The 13,118-nt window shown below is 37.0% G+C and overlaps 2 protein-coding genes and 1 non-coding gene across 3 annotated transcripts; all 3 read right to left on the reverse strand.

Moving 5' to 3' along the window:
• Nucleotides 1-662: 662 nt before the first annotated feature.
• On the reverse strand, nt 663-6,481 carry LOC114373362 (callose synthase 12-like). Its single transcript, XM_028330834.1, has 2 exons — nt 5,460-6,481; nt 663-4,983 (listed from the first exon to the last, which is right to left on the reverse strand). The coding sequence occupies exons 1-2, from the start codon at nt 6,479-6,481 to the stop codon at nt 777-779; spliced, it is 5,229 nt and encodes a 1,742-aa protein (XP_028186635.1). The 3' UTR covers nt 663-776.
• LOC114377735 lies at nt 3,044-3,124 on the reverse strand. The gene has a single exon (XR_003659172.1). It is a non-coding gene; the product is annotated as a small nucleolar RNA J33 (small nucleolar RNA).
• A 930-nt stretch (nt 6,482-7,411) lies between the features above and the next one.
• Nucleotides 7,412-11,197, reverse strand: LOC114376995. Its single transcript, XM_028335353.1, has 3 exons — nt 10,892-11,197; nt 9,409-9,696; nt 7,412-8,855 (listed from the first exon to the last, which is right to left on the reverse strand). Exons 1-3 carry the CDS (start codon nt 11,030-11,032, stop codon nt 7,671-7,673), a joined length of 1,614 nt encoding a protein of 537 aa, XP_028191154.1. The 5' UTR covers nt 11,033-11,197; the 3' UTR covers nt 7,412-7,670.
• Between the last annotated feature and the right edge of the window lie 1,921 nt (nt 11,198-13,118).

Below are 13,118 nucleotides of genomic sequence, written 5' to 3' on the forward strand. Positions count from 1 at the left end.
AAACAGTTAAGCTGTTAAGTATCCATCTCAAATAATAAATTACATAATTGAGCCAGAGAAAAATGGGTAAACCGTCAAATTAAGAACTAGAAAATCGGCAAAAGAAAATTAGTAAAAACGGGCAAAAAAAAAATTCAAAATAAATCAATAAAAATGCTTAATACTACAACATTATTTTGTTTTTTTTCTTGAAAAAAGATTAGCCTAAAATGTTTTTCATTTTTTATTCTAAATTTAAAATTGTTATTATTAATAAATGTTGTTGTGTATTACTGAAACATAGATCTAAATATTATGATATATTTTATCTGAACCTTTGTGTGTACTTTGAATGTTTTTTTTTTGGACAAAGGACTTTGAATGTTATTTTTGGACAAAGTACTTTGAATGTTAAAAATCTATAAAATTTTATTTTATTTTTTTGGGACAAATTATATTTTGTTAATTTTTAGCATTGTAAAATGATAAAGATATACCAAATATTTGCCCATAAAAATATTATCATTATCTTATCAATTGCCCACACAAAAAAAGTTATCAACAATCAAATATTCATTCAGCTTAATACCCCGAAAAAAAAAAACAAGACAGACAAATTCAGTTAAACAAAATGACAAGCACAAAGTTCATGTTGTAATAATTGTAGTAGAATCTCATTCAACAGAAAAAAAAATGGTTTATGTTTGTCACGTTAAACTTGTCCATCAGTAAATGATTGGCATACAAAAACAATTACAACCATACAACATATGGAACAAAAAGATACCCTTAAATAATCACAATGACTTTTTTCCCGTAACAATCTGGAATATTCGAAGTCCCCTACTGAATGCTTCATTGAACAGAATCCTTGTTTGCATAGGCTGAAACCCTGGCAACCACGATAGTAGAGCCACAGGGGTCATAACAATGACCCCAAATAATATATCATATAAACGAGCCAAGCAAACAACAACATTCCAAACTATGGTGCACTGCAAACATGGCCTGAACACTTGAGCAATCAATATCATGCCCCATCCTGTGGGAATGAATGCCACCAAGCTAGTGAAAATGTCCATGAATTTGAATTCAGTGAATTTCAGCAATGCAACTATTACAAGTATGGCAATGACTATGAGCATGGATTGGACCAACCGGTAATAGATGTGGTGTTTTGCTTCATATTCGTTTTGAGCATAAGCTACCACCACATAGATCCCAAATACAACAAACACATAAACCCAAGATAGCAAGTAAACAACAATGCTGGTGCTTCTAGCAGCTATGCCTAGCTGATAGACAATACCATATTGGAATATGAAGAACCGAAGGTCTAAAATTATCTCCAAAAGCTTTCCCCAAAAGCCAGTTACCTTAAGATGATCTTGCTCTTCGTACCACCACTTTTCCCAGCTCTGTTCAGCTTTAGCAAACACCCTTTGGCGGTTCCAAATCCAGTTCATGAAGTCCTCAAAATCATACACAGTTTTCAGCCAGTCAAAGCCAGAAGGGTTGAACACAAACGGCGCCATGATCCATGATGCAACCAAGAACCAACTAGAGAATGTCATGGCTATGTAAACAAATGTGTCAGTTGCTACAGTGCTGTGTGATGCATAAACTGTTAGTATTAGTCCCAGTTCAATTGCTTTCACAAAATGGCTGCGAGCATAGAGTCTATAGTTTTCTGCAAAACTCTTGTGCTCTACAACGAAACCGCGCCCCGTGGCTCGGTATTTTGCTCCGCCATGCAAAATGGTTCTTCCAAAGAAGTGGCTGCGTGTGCCCATTGAGAATGTGTAGAAAACTGATGAAAGTTGGAGCTGCATTGTCAAGAAATCCCAAACGGCTTGAAGGAACCCTTGTTCAAGGGAATTCTCCACAATCATTGGAAGGGCAGTGAAAAGTCCAATTTGAACCATGAACTGCTGATTCAAGATTATACTAAGTGCTTTGTTGTTGTTGCTGTTACTTTCCATAGCAGCTTCAATGCCACTAAGAGCAAGCAACAATCTGCCCCATAAGAATGAATATACGGTAAGAACCACCATCATGGTGTTGAAAAAGAACCCCACTGTAGTGTAGAAGAATGACAACATACGAAAAAAATCAAGCCTATGACCCAATCTATACACATCTCTGCTTAGTACTTGCTCCCCATTTCCACTTGCAACCTTTGCTTCAAACATTGATATTTGGTTCAATCCAACATCCCTTCCTTTTCCAACCTGAATGTATTCATGATGTGTGACATTACCCCCACGAAGTGTGCAGTTAAAGCCGGCAAAGATGTCCTCGCTTATGTTGATCACTCTTGAGGCTTTGCTGATGCCACCTCTAGTTATGAACCAAAACCTGTCAAACACATCAGGGTGGCCATAATGCATTCGAACTTTGAGAGGGTTTGCCAAAACCCTCTGTCCCAAGGTGACAAAACTTGTTTCCTGAGCCGACATGAACCATGCTAAGGAGGAAACAGAACCGGTAAAAATGTTTTCCCTCACTCCCAAAATAGTAGGTTTCCTAAGACCATAGTTGTGTCTGTATTCTTCCAAGAGATTCCTCATTTTAAGTGCCTCCTCGAAGTAGTTGTCCTGGTTCATGTCAATGGTCTGAACAGCATCGCCGCGAGTGAAGATGATGGCATGGTTTTGATTCTCTGGCTTTCCTTCTCCTAGTTTTATTGGACCTGGCAGCTTCACACGGTAAATTTCCACTTCCTTGTCCAGTTGTTGGTCAAACTTAACGAGAACAGAATAATACTCTTTCGCATCTCTACCAGTGGGAACCTCATCAACATAGGCAACTCGAAGGGCTTCATTGTTTTTCATTAGATACAAAATTTCATCTGCATGGGGGTCCTTTCTTTCCTTCTGTGCTCCATATATCTGGCAAGCAATCACATACGTGAATTTCATTAAAGCAGTGCCATATTCATGCCCTTTGAATAACAAACTTGCTGAACTGCTTGCTTTGCTTAAAGTCATAGGGGAAGGTGACCTTTCCAAGTTAGAACCATTTGAGTTTTCTTGATTCAGTGGAACAAGTTCGCGTGCGCCTTCTTGGGTCTCTATTTCTGATGCAGAATCCAGAAATGCCAAAAGCTTGAGGGCCTTAGAGTAGTACATCATTCCTCTAACAGTCCTTGATAGTGTCTGGCCTCTATAGGATGCCCATGACCTCAAATCACTAAGTTTATCAGTCCATATATCCCTCTCATTGTTCATCCCCTCCCTCTTCATCCTCTCCATAAAATTCTTCCACTCATCATCATATATAGTCTGCAAATAGTACAGGGTTGATATCCCATCTTCATTCCCAACTCTGAGTTGTTCTTTACTGTAAACTACTTCTTCACTGTAATAAGGGGTTAGAACACTGAAAGCCATCATTTTCTCAACTTGGGGGGCATGGGGCATGTTCATAAAAAGTGAATTGGTGAAGAAAGAAATCCTTCTTCTGGCTTCTAGATTAACTGGGATGTTTTGCATTGAATCTCTAGATGTAAGAATAGTATGCAAGCGCCGAATCTGTCTGTAGAAGTTCTCATTGATAGCCTCGGGCAACTGAGTCGCATTCTCGAAAAGTAGAACATCAGAAGAAGATGGATTTTGTGGAGCCAAACCGTCCTCCCTAAGCTGTTCAGTATTCCTTTTCTCCTTGAAAAAATCTCGGACAACAATCTCATAAATGGCCTGAAGGGTGTACACCAATTGCTTAGAATTTACTTTTTCTCTGTTCAATAACTCAATGAGTTTTATCAACTTGTTGTGTAGCTGAGGAAGTGTAGTGGTTTTGAATACTTTAGTGAACTTCCCAATCTCGAGAGAGTGATCAATTTCTTGAAACAGAACCATCACAATAGAATGCTCTTCACTGTCAGGTTTGATAATCTGAAAAAGCAAGTGCTTGATGCAGTCATATGTTTCAATGACAGCACATCGCCTAAACTCATTCTTGCAGATCTTCCTCCATAGCCTCCTATCAGGAGCATCAACTAGCTCTTTGGCCTGACTTAGAGCCAGCAACAACTCATTACATAGAAGAAAACATGGCCATCGAATAACCCTCACATTCCAAGGGTTCTTTGGCAGCTCTAATAGTTCAACCTCTCGATCAGATATGATATCTTCTTCCCTAAAGCACATAATTATCTCATTCCATATCAATGAAAACTTGTTAGCCTCACCTTGATTAAACTCAAGCTTCATATATGGCTGACCAAACCCGTACCTTAGCTTCATCCTATGAATACCATCCTTAACTTTGCCACTCAATGTTTTCCTTGCATTCAACAACTGCTCCTCTGGCATTAGATTAAACAGAACCGCGCTAGCGAAAAACTGAAACCTCAACTTCAACTGCTGCATACTCCGAATCTCACCCAAGTGTGAAAACAACCCCACACCTGCCCCAACCAAAGATGAATATATAGAATACCATATCTGAATATCCATCAGATAAATCAAAACAACAGGAATCCAGATTAGCCCGAGAGCAAACCCGTTACCATTATGAAAAAACTCATGCCACAGATAATTAACATCCCTAAGGTCCAAAACTGCCTTTGATGGAGCAACCATTGGCCTAATCTGTAAAAAGTAGCTGAAACAAAATTTGGAGGCCAAGACCACAACCCAGAACAAGGTGTACCTAATGTTGTCCACAAGACCTTCTCTCAATCCACGACCGACGAAAGTCTTTGTCTGAAACCACCATGACACCATATAACAGACCCTCCAGTCACTGTTCTCAATAAAATTCCTAACCCAAGGAAGCACAAAAAGGACCAAAGCCAGAAGCTCCGGAACCACGAAAACAAAAGCAACCTCAAGAAAAGTTATCAATCGCTTGTTTGCTTCAACAGACCACTTCCCATCACGATTTCTCTGCTCCCATATCTTCAGATAAAACACAAGAAACACAACGAACCACGCCGCGGCTACGATGGTTTTCAGCACCATCCTCACTCCAAGCCCAATTGTCTCCACTGAAACCAATCTGCTATGATCCACAGATACAGTACATATATATCACATACGATGATGAAACAATTATCATAAAAAATAAAGACTATTTTATGTGAGAGAATATACAAGACATAATAAAAATTAGGAACATATAATTCAGATATTACTCTAAAGTATAAACAATATAAAAATTACAAATCATGGTCATCGTAAATCACTTTGTGTTATCTCTACATAAAGAATATATACAAAACATAATATCAATCTCATTCATTTGTGGAGATCATAAATAAAGATGACAATTTCCATTTTTTGTTTCATTAGGGACATTGCTTTTATGATTTTTATATTATACATATATGTTTCTATGTCTCACATCTTGTTATATTAAATCCTCATAACTATACACATTGGTGAAGTTTCTAAGAGTATTGGTTTCTGATATACATCGGATACGGATACATGAAGCAATGAAAGTAATAAAAGTATGGGTGTATCGTACCGGACCTGCATTGCATGACTATGTCAAGCAAAGACTGCAGAAACCGGAGAGCACTCCACGTGAAGAAAACGGTTAAGACCCGAACCTGCACGTCACGTTCCTCCAATGCATGCCAAGGATAAGCCCTATCCTTCCACGCAACAATTAAACCAACCTGAAGGAACAAAACCAGCATGATCCAAAGCCTATCGAAACTCCTAAACAAGTTCCAAAACGACCGCCGTTCCACAAACCCAGTCTTTCCCACGCGTTTGGTAAGAAAAAAGTCGCTTCCAACATCAATAGGCCACTTGAGCTTCTTAAAGCACCGCTTGTTCCAGAAAAACTCGTTTATGTCGTCGTAGTTTCGCCATTCACAGTGAGGCGCGGTTCCGTTCCTGCTAGTCTCGACTTCAGAGAGTATGGTTTGGTAAATCGGTTTCACAACACGCTCTAGGAAGTTGTTTGATGAGGGTTGGTTATGATATTGGTCTTGTAGTATTTTGTTGAGGTCGATGGCCATGTGATGGAAGATGTAAGCGATGCATTCGGGGAGGAAGCGAAGGTTGGCGGCCTCGCCCCAAATGAGGAGGTAGAGGGCGACGTAGAGAAGTTCGCGGCGGCGGTCGTCATCGGAGGAGTTGGTTTTGTTATTGGAGAGCCAGACAGAGGGTTTGGTGGGGAGGTGGTTGCACCAGGCGGTGTAGTTGCGGAGGAGTTTTGTGCGGAAGGAGCGGAGGACGGTGGCGTCGAGGGTTTCGGGGGGAGGGGAGAGGCGCATCTGGGAGTTGGCGAGGTGGAGGACGAGGTGCTCGCGCTGGTTGCGAACGTTGTCGTTTTGGAACCCGAAGAAGAGGGCAAGCCAGTCCAGGAGGTCCATACCTGGCTGCCATTTCGGGGGGCGGAGGAGGTCCCCGACGGAGTGGAGGGCGGCGGCGGCGGCGCGGACCTCCGGGAAGCGGAGGGATGGATGGTCGGAGAGCGGGGAGTGGAGGGGGATGATGTTGTAGGGCTGAACGTGGTGGTGGTGGCGATTAGTGATCGGCATGTGATGGGGAATGTGGATCCAGAAGAGCAGGGAACACTGCGCTGGTTCCGGGAGGTGTTTGTTTACTACTACAAGGTTTGTCTTTGCCTGGAAAGAAAAAAAGGCGGGTTAGTTAGTTAGTTAAGAAGTTGGATTCTTTTTTTTCTTTTTCCTTTTCTGTGCCTATGCCTTGTGGTTGCCACTTAATTAACATGTCAACTGAACCAATAAAATTTAATTACAATGAATTCATAGAGATTTAAAATAATTTATAAGTTCAATTACTCAATTCATTCTTTAACTATTTGAGAATTTTTAAATAAATCTCTAAATTAAAAAAATAAACTTAATTGAATCTTTGATCATAATAATTATTTTCAACAAAGTTTTTAGAGTCTTGAAATTTTTCATAAATTGACATTTTCTATGGTTTTAAGTTGTCATGAACTAATTGCAAAAACCTTTTTTTAGTTCAAGGACTACAAAAATAATTTAAGAACCTACCTAAAATCACAAATAATTTAAAGATGAACCAAGTAATTTAACCTATTTATAACTAATTAAAAGCATAAAAATCTTTCCCAGTAAATTAAAATTAAGAGAAAAAAATAAAACAAACCCCAAATACTATAAAATAATTTTATAGTGTCATTTATTCATAAATTATTATTTAACATTTGTTGATTTTTATAAATTTATTTTAAAAATCATATTAATTGTAATTTGTAATTAAATAATAATATAAAATTATAACATTAAACTCTTAATTAACTTGATGACGTAAGACTAATTCTCCGTTAACCATACCACACCAGTTGAATCAAATGTAAAAAGAAACAAAAAGAAGTAGTCAGTAGAATAAAAGAAACGGGGTATGAATGAAAGAAAAGCACTTTTTACACGGACAATTTTAATTTAACATCGCTATAGTCTAGTGTTACTTTGCACAGGTTGATTTCAAATGATTAACCTTCTTTTGAATAAATGATTTCAAGTGTAGTACCCAATTCCATTCACTATATACGGTATACCGTGCACATTACATCAAGGTTTACTATTACATGCATACTAAAACACGCAATGATTTGAGAGTTTGAACGGAGCATCCTGGTCCTGGACAACATTGTTCATACAGGACATGCTGGATAACATTGTTCAAACAGAATTTGGTGCACACCATTGTTCAAACGGTATATGCAGTACAAGTTCTTTACCCTGACCATCCCCTCTGGGGATTATGCACATCCAACCGGTCATTTACAGAGTTAAAATCTATAGGCAGCTGAGTTTCCTCCATCCTCTGGATAATGTTTGCTACATGATCGCCTCTAAATCCCATGCTCACAAATTTCTCGATCAAATCATTGTAGAGATGGCTACGAATAAATTGTGACTGGCTAGTACTCCCGACCATAAGATTATGTGGTGCATGGTTCTGATGGGAAGCACTAGTTGGAGGATATCCAGCTTGAGCATAATGAGAAGGCTGGGGTGGATAATGTGCTCTGGCATTCTCGCCATCATACACATCGTAGGAACTAGCCGGAGGACGCGTGGTGTGGGACTGGGCCCCACTAGTTCCATACACATCAGCTGGCTGTGCTGAAAAAGAACCCCTCATGAGCTGGAGCAGAGGTTGCTGTGGAACTGTTCTACCAGCTCCGCTGTATCCATTTGGCATGGCATCGCCGCTGCTGCTACCACCACCATGGCTAGATCCTTGGGGTGGAATTCCTGAATAAGGCATTTGCATCGGCACACTGTTTGGTAGTGTTTCTGTGGGCAGAGGATTTGTAGCTTGGCTGGTAGCATATGGAGTGTAAACATTTGCCGAGGGGGGTCTCACTTGAGACTGTGCTGAGGGTGGTTGTGGAGGTGGCACTTGCACCTGCTGTGGTGGTAACTGTGGAAGCCATTGCTGTTGTTGGTGCTGTAGCTGCTGATACTGCAAAAATTGTTGCACGGGTGGGGATTGGGTTGCCTGAGATGATGATGTTGATTGTGGAATTCGATACAGTAGATCAGAAGGCCAATACTGATTCTGAGGAAGCTGGTTCACAGCTTGTGGATTGGGCAAAGGGGTGGGCATCAAGTAATAATGAGGTCGTTGAGTGGCTTGTCTCACATTTGGGGCAGGCACTTGATAGAAGGATGCCACAGGCTGTTGCCGGGGGGTAACTTGATGAGGCAAGGCAAGAGCTAGCTCTTGGTTCTGTGTGTCAGATACATTATCAATTCTTTTGGGATCCATGGAAGAAGGTGAAGATCTCTCCTCAATTGACTGTGAATGGCTTGAGGAAGATGATTCTTTCTGAGCATGTTTAAGCATGGCTAATTCTTTCCGAGTCTCAGCTAGCTCTTGCCTGTCTTTCAAAATTAGCACAGACCTGTGTACCTACATAAGCAACACAAGAAAATTAAATACGTGGCAAAATGATGTCTGCTCTCAAAGTATAAGTGGACCAGCCATAAAGTGAACAGCTTCATGCAACATGTTAATAAAGGAGATCTCTGAGCTCAATGTTTACAACTGAGTATACTGCTGCCTACCTGAACAGCATAGTTTTCAAGTTGATAGGAGTAGCAGCAAGGAAAAATAGATTATTCTAGCAATAAATGATTCTCAATTTAGCAACAACAACACTGAAAAGAAAAGTTTTGTAATGGACAACCTTGAAGGACAAAATCACGCAAGATGAACATTTTGGTTAACAGATTGAGAGGACATTTTCCAATAGCTTCTAGTACAGACTAAAAACAACAACAGCCTTGGACTTCATTTTAAATTTTACCATACATATGAGAACATGATTTTCTAGCTACTCATCCACCAGAGATATAATTTCTTACTTTAAGATAAAGCTATTAATCAAGCACATAAAAAAAAGGAGAAATCAAAGATAACTTGAAGGACATTACGGATTCTATCAATTAATTATAAAACTTACTTCCTGAAGGTGTTTATCAAGAGAATTCAGTTTTGAATCTGTTTCCTCGTGGTCACAAGTTAAATCAGATCGCATTGCCCCAATTGATTTGTCCAGATTGTAACAATATAATTCCAACTGTGACAGCCTAGTACCAAGTCCCTCAAGAAACTGCATAAGGTTGTCAGCATGTGTTTTCATACTCTTCTCGACAGTTGCAATCACATCCTGGCTCAAAGAATCTTCAGACGGACTATAGGCAGTAGCAGGAACTATTGATGTTCTTCCCATCCTTGATGCATGAGAATCCTGCAAAAAGGTAGAATTTCCAGATTTGAGATCCAGAATCACATGATAGGCATAAAAAGTACATGTGGTCCATTATGATTGCAAGTACAAAATCCCATCTAAGAAATGTTAAATTTGAGAATGGTCAAAACAATATAGAATAAAGCAAGTAGAACAATTCTAAGCGAATAGAAATTCAAATTATCCACAATTTCAACTTAAACACAACTAGCCTGTGACACTTTGTTTTTCTCAAGGGAAACAAGTAATGCTTGTCAATCCTCGCCGAAGAAGTTCATCTGCTTTAAACACACTAAAATAAGCATGTTGACACAAGTCTCCCTCCTAAACTTGTTTTTCTTTTTTTCTACTTTGATCTTGGCCAATAAATTTGCTAGATATAATTATATTTCATGGACCTACTATTAACATTTAAATGAGCCAGAAGCATACTACATTTTCTATTGACCAATCAATAGAATAACAACAAAAGCCTCATCCACCGGGTAACATTGGCTACATGGATCACACGAAACCTTATAGACCAATCAATAATGAGTTAAAAGAAAAAGTCCAATGTGTTTATCAAACATACAGCCATTCATCCTCATTGGTCAGTTTACCAAACCCTTGGGTAGGAGCTTTATTAGCAAAAAACTACCCTTTCTACACTTGAACACAAAATCCTCTTTCATTAGCCTCATCAATATCGCATCGATGCCTAAAACACCTTTACTGAAAAAAAATTCCAGTAGAGGCATACATGAAGAAACATGGAAAATGAAAATCCACCGTTCCCAAACCAAAACTATGTTAGAAAAAAAAAATCTTCATTTTATTCACACCCAACCAGTTGATATATTTCTTTTCTTCGTGCTCTTAATTAACCAGCTCATGCATCAATGCAGAACCCAACCAAATGGCTCTGAAATCTACTCAACAAAAACAAAGACCTTCATTTCCCTAACATACTAAGAACAAAACATAACCAAATTTCCTTTGCAGCAGTGAACGAAAGAAGCTTCTGAAAACCCAACAGAGAAATAAATAAAGCAAAGAAAACCAATTCGTCCACCCATGATCAAAACATATAGTCAATAATGAAAACTTTCCCAAAACCCTCGCCATTTGTTCAGACCCCAATCCGAAATTTGCCTTAAAAGAGTGAAAAGCACGAAGTCAACAAGGAAAGTCGTCATGGGTGTGTTTATGTTACCTTGGTGGGATCGATGTGAGTGCCGTTAGAAGAATCGTGGTTGGTATAGTCCTCCTCGTCGTACGAATAAAGGATGTCACCGGAACCCAAATCAAAGCCGTTGGAACCACCGTTGCTGCGACCCGAAGGTAAAGACGCCATGGCCGGAGCTCAAACTGGAAGGTAGGTGTGTTTGACGCAGAGAGAGAAGTGTCATGTGAAAGATATAGGAATCTGTGGAGTTGAGATAGAGTGTTAATGTTACTTGTCTGCTAAAAAAAGGAACTTTCGTTTGTATCTGCAAGATTGGGTGAGAGGAGAATTACAAAAACGTGACGAATCACTGTTATTAATTAATGGAGTTTTTCACAGTTTGAGAAAAGTACAGTATCATCTCTGTTAATATCATCATCACTTTGCAACTTAACTAAAATTTGAGTCTGAAATTGTCTCGAGGATAAATATATTTTTTTATGTTTGAATTAAAAAAAAATAGAACATAACACAAATTAAACGGAAGAATAATATAAAAATCTTTAATTTTTGTTATTCAAAAATTATGAGAAATTTTTTTTATCTAATATACAAAATATTAAAATGATAAATATATTCATATTTCTATCTTTTTAATAATGAAATAAATAATAATTGACCACTGTAATCATTTTAAAAATAAAATATTATATTTTTTTTCTAATTTTTCTATTTTATTCTAATAAATTATATTAAGATAATTAATATTAAGTATTTTAATAAATTTTATATTATTTTACTCGTATTATTTATCAAATAAAAAATATCTAATAACTTGTGTCTTTATTCCATATGATTTTTTTTACATGTCGATTATCATACTTTAAACAAATCCAACCAACCCTAAATTTTAAGGCAATTTATATTTATGAAAAAAGTATTCAATTATACACTAAATTAGTAAATAATTTTATCGTCATATCTGTTCACATAAAGTTATAACTAACTTATACACGTGTGTAAATGTCTGCCGACCGCCGGTATTTGATTTGCCTAACAGAAACTATTAATAATAGCTTCTACATTTTATTTTTCTCTCTTTTATTTTTTATCAAAGATTTTATTAATAATATCTATAAATTGTATCATTAAACAACATATTAGTCTTGTATAAATTGTGTGTAAATTATAGTACTATATTTCGACTACATTATGGAATGTGTAAATTTCATTGTTCTTGTAATCTCCCAAAAGTTATAATCGTGCAATTTTAACTCTTAGTTTTCAATTGTATTATTTAAATCGCTTACATATTTTATATTTAAAATCAAGTTCTTCAAACGGTTAATTATTAATAATTTAATAAAATTTGTTGATATAATATTGATCTATGACATATGATATGATAATTGACCTCATTTAATATTTTTTATTTTTTAAGTTTTATAATTGTGCGATTTTTATTCCTAATTTATGAATGTATCTATAAGCTGTGGAGTGTTAAGTGAGACTTTGAATCTAACCTTCAACACTCTTCCTTAACTTGTTTTCATTTTGGTTTATCATGTCAATATTTTTAATTGAGACATGAAATATTAAAATTACATAGTTATAATACTTCTTGGAAGATTAAATTTATAATTTTTACATTAATTAATATGTTAAATTAGTCATCATAATATCAAGTATCACGCCATTGATCAATGTCTCAGTAACATATTCGGTTAGATGATATTTAATCGTTGAGAACAGATGATCATAATGACAAATAAGGGGATACACGTGATTCAAATAATATAATTAAAAATTCAAACACTAAAATTTCAAAATTATATTAATAATTAGAAGATGAAAAATGTAATTATGCTTTAATTTTGGCACGAGATTTCGTGATTCTTTTTTAATGTTTTTGACATTATCTTATATAAATTAAAAATCTAATAAAAAGGTGTGACAAATGATAAATAATTTGAGCTCTTTAAACATATTTGATTCCTGGCTATAGTTTTTTTTTTAAAAAAAAAAAAAATTGCTGGCTATGATACTTTATGGTTTTTGGCCGTAGGAATATCTTGTTGAATAAAATAAAAAAAAGTCTTGTAGATGTGTTGCATGTGTGTTGGTTCATGCTTGGATGAGAGTAAGCCAAAATATAATAATTGTCAGAAGAATTGATTGAGCATGGCACGCGGTATCATACTGACACACCACCTATCTCTTAGGATCATTCCTTGTTGGCAACTAGCAATTCTTTTGTTAAATGTCACCACGTGCC

This window comes from Glycine soja, chromosome 11, assembly GCF_004193775.1.
Source record: "Glycine soja cultivar W05 chromosome 11, ASM419377v2, whole genome shotgun sequence".
Lineage (NCBI taxonomy): Eukaryota > Viridiplantae > Streptophyta > Magnoliopsida > Fabales > Fabaceae > Glycine > Glycine soja.